Source organism: Furipterus horrens, unplaced genomic scaffold, assembly GCF_987537825.1.
Source record: "Furipterus horrens unplaced genomic scaffold, mFurHor1.1.pri manual_scaffold_7, whole genome shotgun sequence".
Lineage (NCBI taxonomy): Eukaryota > Metazoa > Chordata > Mammalia > Chiroptera > Furipteridae > Furipterus > Furipterus horrens.
Window position 1 is genome coordinate 138,350,679 of NW_028327177.1, and position 7,903 is coordinate 138,358,581.

The 7,903-nt window shown below is 44.9% G+C and overlaps 1 protein-coding gene across 1 annotated transcript; it reads left to right on the top strand.

Annotated features, from left to right (window-relative positions):
* Positions 1 to 2,052: 2,052 nt before the first annotated feature.
* On the top strand, positions 2,053 to 7,616 carry LOC150005368 (C-C chemokine receptor type 3-like). Its single transcript, XM_090283063.1, has 2 exons — positions 2,053 to 2,114; positions 6,172 to 7,616. Exon 2 carries the CDS (start codon positions 6,183 to 6,185, stop codon positions 7,260 to 7,262), a length of 1,080 nt encoding a protein of 359 aa, XP_090139189.1. The 5' UTR covers positions 2,053 to 2,114; positions 6,172 to 6,182; the 3' UTR covers positions 7,263 to 7,616.
* Positions 7,617 to 7,903: the final 287 nt, after the last annotated feature.

A 7,903-nucleotide genomic window follows, 5' to 3' on the forward strand; every position in this document is an offset into this window, starting at 1 on the left:
ACTGGTCAGGTTTGGAAAGACTGGGCTTGGCTCAGCTCTGTCCTTTTTCCTCTTGAAAGTGAGCCCCTCTTGCCTTTGCTTCAGCAGACGTATCTGCCCAGTCCTGGTTTGCTTCACAAGCGCATTCTTGGCCCTCCCATTTCTTCATTTGCTCAGAACCCAGGCAGTAAAGGGGTCAGGGGAGAGGGGAGCGCTTATCACTCTTCAGATGACACCTGAGCACCAGACAACTAAGTAGACCATAAATGCTGCAGGACCTAGAGGAGGAGGGGAGTGCCAAGGGCCTGCTCCTTTACGACATGACTCATTGTGGTTGACATTGGTTGACCATACCCTACAAGCCAGGCACTGGGCAAAGCCCCCTCTTGTGTCACCCCGCCTACTGCCCACCTCAGCGCAGGTGCTATTATGATCATCAGCTACAGGCAAGGAAGCCAAAGCACATTGCCGAGTAAGTGGAAAGACGTCCAGTTTTTCTGAGCAGAAAGGGATACCTCCATACGGAAGCCGGACTCTGACTGCCGGTGGAATCAAACCAGAAGAGAGGAGAGGGAAGGCGTGACCAAACATGAGATGATGGGACTGCCCGAGGCATGTCTGGGGGCCAGTGAGCACCCCATGGGGCTGGATTGGGGGAAGTCCTAAGAAATGTGAGTGGAGTTGGGCAAGGACTCTGGAATCTTCTAATTCAAGCTCTCACCTATGGAGAAAGATCTCCTTGTTCTCCCATAAAATTTTTACTACAGAAATGATGCCCTTCCTTCTTTCTTTCAGTTGTTGAGTTAGCATCTTGTTGCCATGCTGTGCAGGTACAGGGAGGCAGCCTCAGACAGGACAGGCCTGGCCCCTGACCCAGGAGCTGTCCTCACAGGGATGAAGGACCAGCACGCAGAAGGTCACACGAGCTGGGCTTCCCCAGCTCCGAGAGCAGACACCAGGATGGCTCTCCTTCTGGGAGACCCTGCTGATGCTGTTCTTGTTCAAGAGGCTAGAAATCTGCCTCCCGGTAACCTCTTCACCCTGGGATGCCTCGGGAAACCCACAGCAAAGGCCAATTCTCTGATAACACAAAACAACTAAAAACTCTTTTTCAGACCAGAGGCTTCCAATTCCTCTTCCTCTTCTCCAACAGGGATTCTGCTGACTGGTAAACTCCCTCAAGCTGGGGCCCCAGGATGCCCCAGATGCCTCCCTGGCAGAGTGTTTGTCCTTTCTTCCTATCTTTTCTGTGTCACTTGGGGCATATAGCACAGTCCTGCATACATGGCAGATGTTAATAAACACGGGGTGAATTGCATTCACTTGTCCACTTTGCCCCTTTATCAAAGATCACACCAGACGTGGTCAGAGCTCTTCCCACAAATATTAAATGAGCACCTGCTCTGTGCCCAGCACCATGCTAAGTCCTCTAGACACATCAGCACATCAAGCGGGCACTTGGGTCTGTCCTGGGAAGCTTATGTCACAATGGAACTTCACCCACACCTTACGTTTGCTCGGCCCTTTTACATATTTGCCTAGTTAGTTCCATACTGTGACACAGTTATTATTATTTCCAGTTTACAGGTGAGAAAGCTGAAGTTCAGCGAGATTAGATGATTAACCCGATGTCATGCAGCTGTGGGGGCTACAACTGAAACTCAAACTCAAGTTTTTGGGGGGTGTGTACGCCTGTGCTACCACCTGCCTCCTCGAAGTCTCCTACTGAGCTCTGTAGAATAATTGTTACCCCCTCCTCATCGTTCTTCCTTCCCAGGGAAATTCCAATATTGCTTTATTATCCTACCTCCCCATGGGTTAAAGCGATGCTTATTTAAGAATTATCCCCCTTCCTCAAAAATGAGCAATTCCAAGCAAATCCAGAACACCTAAAAACTACCTGCTGAACATCAGCAGCATTCATGTCAAGGGTTACTCAACTGGACATCAAGTGTGTGCACTCAACTTCATATCTTTCTGAAAACTTGCAAAACTTGAGACAGCAGCCTGGTCAGATGAGGAAGTCAACTTGTTTCCCATCTTTCTGAGGTCTCTGAACAGATGATATCTCCGCTTCATCAGTGGCAAGACCTAAGCTGCCACTGGACACATAACGGACTTGGCTAGATTAGCAGGTACCACTTGTCTTCTTTTTATTCTCGTCTGGGGGAGAGCTCATTAAGTGCAACAGAAGTTGCTTCTTTAGAAGAGACTTCCAGGTAGACTGTCAGGTTTCTAGGAAGAAGGAGATGGAGAGAGGGGTCCAGGCAGGTGGAAGCAACACCTCCCAGGATCAAGGAGGCAGAGGGGAGGGAAGCGCATTCCAGTTTCGTAGGTAGCATGGGGTCAGGTGGGAGAATGGATTGTGAAGAACGTCCATTGTCTTCTTGCTTCCTCTCGTTTTCCCTGTCTTTCTCCCAACCATGTCATGATACATTTGCCTCTTCCTCTCATCCTGAGTTGGCCTTTTATGCCTCTTCAGTCAATACGCTCATAACTGTGTCCATGTCGCCTTCCCTAGGCTTTCGGAAATTCTCAACTATTGAGAAGATGGCCACTCCAGAAGGGTTACACTGAGTGGTTTTGTGTTTATTGATACAGTGAAAGTGTATTTGACATATAGGTGTGTACATGTATTTATATATTACATTATGTACATATATATAATATACATAGGCACTTCAAGTTTTCATTGGCCATTCACTCTGGGTCAGGCAGTGAGATGAATCAGTTGGCTGATTTGGGGTCTTGCCTGGTTCTCCAAGGTTGACTGCTTTACCTGAACCTGTGTTGGAGGGTAGGGATAGAATGCTTTTTGAACCTGGGAAACCTTGGATTGGCTGGAGATGGAAGCTAACTCTTGTTTGACAAATGTTTTGTGGTGGAAGATGGGAATATGGGGCTTTTAGCACAAGGCAGCCATGGGAGTTGGATCACATTCACAGCCCTTGTTAGAAGGTGGTAATATGACTTTGAACCATGCAGACGGAGCTACTTCTGCTGGGGAAGAATTGCATGACTCAGTAAGAAAAAAAAGAGAAACACCCAGCAGAATAAAATGGGTAAGGGGCACAAATGGATAATACACAGGAAAGAAAATACGTATAACTAATAATTACAGTTTAAAAAGAAATTAAATAAATGTTAATTACAACAATAATGACACCCCTTTGCCTGTATAATGGGCCAAATAATTATTTTATTTTAGATCTTCTCTGTGTTGACAGATGCCTGCTGAGACAGGCAACATAACTTACCAGGGCCAAGAGTGCGTGTATAGTGAACCACTATCTGGAAGTAATTTGGCAAAATGCATCAAGAGCCTTAGAAATACGATTGCAAATAGAAATGGTGCTTTGGGAAATATACTTTAAGGAAATAGTTTTAAAGTGCAGACAAATATGTGTATTGCAGCATTATTTATAAAAGTGCCAATTGGGAACAACTTAATTATGCATTAATAAGACAATGATTAAATAACCATGAATATCTATACAATATGTTGGAATCATTACAAGTTATATTTTTCTAATAATTTGTAACCACACCTCACCCCTCTCTGGCCACCCTGGCCCTCTGCTCTTCTATACTCAAGTCCAGGCATTCCCATCGCAGGCTATTTGCACATGCGTTTCTCTGCCTGGTCAATGCAGTGGCATGTAAAATCCACAGGCAGAATCAGGAACCTTAAAGAACTCACGACAAAGGTGGTGTTTCAAGCTCAAGGAAGAGAGGTCGGTTATGCAACATACAGTGTCTTTAAATTGGTCAACCACGTAGAGAGAAATAAAATAAGATGCATTTCATGCCATATATTGAACTAAATTTAAAATGGGATGAGAGATGTATATACATCAATGGAGCCAGAAAGATACTAAAATACAGATAATGTTTAGATGCTAAAATATAGATAAGTGTTTTTGTAATTTGGGGGTGCGGCAGTTCTTACTAAATGGAACCCTACGGCGGTAACAGTGTGGGCTTTGGAGACAAAAAGCACAGGAGAGAGTCCCAGCTCTGCCGCGCACTAACAATGCAATAGTGGCTGAGTCCTGCCAAGCCTCTCTCTCTCATTTGCGAAATGGGAATATAAACCCCTGCCTCGCAAAGCTGTGAGGACAAGCAAACATAAAGGGCCTGACCTGAGGAAGACACACTTACTATTGACTCTCACCTCGCATTGGGTATGTGCAAAAAATGTAAACTTCCTAAACTCAGAGACCATTTTCTTTTTTGTTGTATATTTTATTGATTATATTATTACAATAGTTCCAATTTTTTTTCCCCTTTGCTCCCCTCCGCCCAGTACCCCCCTTCCTCCCGCAATCCCACCCCGCTTAGTTCATGTCCATGGGTCGTGCATACAAGTTCTTTGGCTTCACCCTTTCCTATATTCTTCTTTTATTTAAATTAATTAGTTATTTTTTATAACAATAAAAAATAACAATTCCCCCCTCTCAGACTTAAGACCCTTTATAATCTTATAAAGGACAATGGTTGAAGGTCTCGTGCTCCTCTAGCTGCTTTAAGCTGGGCATGGTTGTCGTCCTACCTACCCTTGGGTCCAGAAATCCCTAATAACAGTGGGGGTGTGGAGGGCAGGGTGGGCTTCCCACATGGGGAAGGATCGTGCAGACTCCAGGTCAGTTGGATGTCCCCGGACCACGGCGTGTTTGGTTTAACAGGCTGGCATCCTTGCTGTATTCCAGCCACTTGGTTCAGCCACACCGTTGAGTCTCAGGAGGCAGCAATGCAGACAGGATTAAGTGAGGCCTGTAAGTACAAATAGTCACTTAGGTAATGAGATCATAGGCTTATGCCCTCTGGTTCAATTTTGCTCATTTGTTTGTGTTGTTCATTAGTCTCCTGTAATAGGTGATAGCATAAAGTATTTTTCTTTTGTTGCTGGGCTTATTTCGCTAAGCATAATTCTCCCTAGTTCCATCCATGTTGTTGCAAATGGTAGAAGTTCCTTCTTTCTTTCTGCTGCATAGTATTCCACTGTGTAAATGTACCACAGTTTTTTGATCCACTCATCTACAGGTGGGCACCTAGGCTGTTTCCAGCACTTGGCTATTGTAAACAGTGCTGCTATGAACATAGGGGTGCATAGGTTCTTTTGCATTGGGGTTTCAGGATTCTTCAGGTATAATCCTAGCAGTGGAATTGCTGGTTCAAAAGGCAGTTTCATTTTTAGTTTTTTGAGGAAATTCCGTACTGCTTTCCACAGTGGCTGCACCAGTCTGCATTCCCACCAGCAATGCACCAGGGTTCCCGTTTCTCCGCATCCTCGCCAGCACTTGTTTGTTGATTTGTTGGTGATGGCCATTCTGACCGGTGTGAGGTGGTATCTCATTGTGGTGACTAGTGATGTTGAGCATCCTTTCATGTGCCTATGGATCCTCTGTATGTCCTCTTTGGAGAAGTGTTTGTTCAGGTCCTTTGACCATCTTTTAATTGGGTTGTCTGTCTTCTTGGTGTTGAATTGTATAAATGCTTTATATATTTTGGAGACCAATCCCTTGTCTGTGGTATCATTGGCAAATATATTTTTCCATATGGTTGGTTTCCTTTTCACGTTGCTGATGTTTTCTTTTGCTGAGCAGAAACTCTTTAGTTTTATGTAGTCCTGTTTGTTTATCCTTTCCTTTATTTCCCTCCTAAGGCTTATGCCCATTAGCTATGGTGAGCAGCACATTATTATGGGGCCATGGAGAGGGGTAGTTATTTGTAATAAAAATAACCATTCTTCTTATTAAAAGCATTTGGTTTTTAAATAGGTAAGAGGATTTTGAAAATCATATATACACAGCAAAACATCAAATGCAAAATGCCTTAAAAGTTGCAGTAATAACAATAATTATTATATTATCATCATCCAGTCTGGTTTGTTTGTTTTTTTTTTCTTTTTTTCCTGTTTTGTACTTCTTTAAAATACTTTCTACCTTCCCATTGTTCACCACGACCCACAACATTCCTATCTCTTTTCTCATTGGGGGGGGGGGGGTCATGCTAACTTTTAAAACTTCCATCTTTCATTTTTGGCTCCTCCCCCATAGCAGCACTGATATGTCTTTAAATGTATAGATTGCTTATCACACGTGGTTTTGTTGTGTAAATAACAAACCCACTGGGATTCAGAAACAGTGGCTTTGCCTAATTCTGGGGTTGTTTTTTCTTCTTCTATCCCAGGAACAAGAAAAATGGCAAGCCCACCGGCCAGGCCTGAGGCTGAGGAAGAGGCCGTGGGAACCACGTATTTTGAGTATATGTTAACCACGCCGTGTGAAAAATTCAAAGTCTTGGAGCTGGAGAGTCGGCTGCTGCCCCCACTGTATGCCCTGGTGTTCGGGGCTGGGCTGCTGGGTAATGTGATGGTGGTGGTGATCCTCACGAAATACCGGCGCCTCTGCATCCTGACCAACATCTACCTGCTCAACCTGGCGATCTCTGACTTGCTCTTCCTCGTCACTCTGCCATTCTGGATTCACAACATAAAGCAGAGCCAGTGGGATCTGGGCTACGGCATGTGCACCTTGGTCTCCGCGTTTTATAGCATGGGCTTGTACGGGGAGGTCTTTTTCATCATCCTGCTGACCATAGACCGGTACCTGGCCGTTGTCCACGTCGTGTTCGCCCTTCGAATCCGGACCGTCACTTTTGGTATCGTAAGCAGTGTCCTCACGTGGGTCCTAGCAGTGCTAGTGGCGCTCCCTGAAATAATCTTCATTAGGGCCGAAGAGGAGCTGGGACATTTGTTCTGCAGTTCCCTTTACCCGGAGGATGAGGAAGACACCTGGAAGCAGTTTTACATCGTGAAAATGAACATCCTGAGCCTGGCTCTGCCTCTGCTCGTGATGGCTGTGTGCTACTCGGGCATCATTAAAACACTCGTGAGATGCCCCAATAAGAAGAAGTACAAGGCCATCCGGCTCATTTTTATCATCATGGTGGTCTTTTTCATTTTCTGGGCGCCTTACAACTTGGTTCTCCTTCTCCACGCTTTCCAAATGATCTTCTTTGAGGCCAGCTGTGAGCGGAGCAATCAGCTGGACGTGGCCATCATGGTGACAGAGGTGATCGCCTTCTCGCACTGCTGCATCAACCCTGTGATCTACGCCTTCGTGGGAGAGAGGTTCCGGGAGCACCTCCACCACTTCTTCCACAAGCACATGGCCGTGTGCCCGGGCAAATGCATCCAGTGTCTCACCGTTGAGAAACTGGACAGAGCCAGCTCTGCGTCCCCGTCAACGGCGGAGCAGGAGCTCTCCGTTATATTTTAGGTCAGAGGCCGAAAACTGCTGGAAGAAATGCTCAGGGTACACGAAGCAGATCCATTGAGCCAAAGACATTGACCTCTGCAGTAGACCTTTGAACCACCAGTGTAACATTAAAGAAGCTCTTGAAGACATTAAAATAGACACACAATGGTTCTGGTATATCAATGCACCCCAGTCCTCACCAGAGGTCAACAGCTGGGCAGTTTACTTATTGCCAACCCTGAAGAGCAGAGCTTTGCTTAATTCTCTGAAGAGTTACATGCATTTTAATGCACCTGAATATTCGATAGTTAGTACATGCAATTAGTATATGTTTGTATATTTTTAATCTTAACTTCAGCCAGCTATTGACATGAATGAAACATATTTCACAAAATACAATAAATCAATTATATTACTTCTTAATGTGCCTAGCTCTCTCCTTGCTTGATGAAAAGACTTGTTTTTAAAGTTTAGAGGATATATACTTTCTGGCAATATACTGGTATGTCACACATGTTCTGAATACTCTTAACATTGAATTGATTTTTTATTCACACCAAATGACCACATTTCCCATGAGGGACTCACGGGAGAAGAGCCGCCTGGTATTTTCAGGACAGAGAGTAAAAACCCTGCTTATAGACCCTTCTGAGCCCCGATAC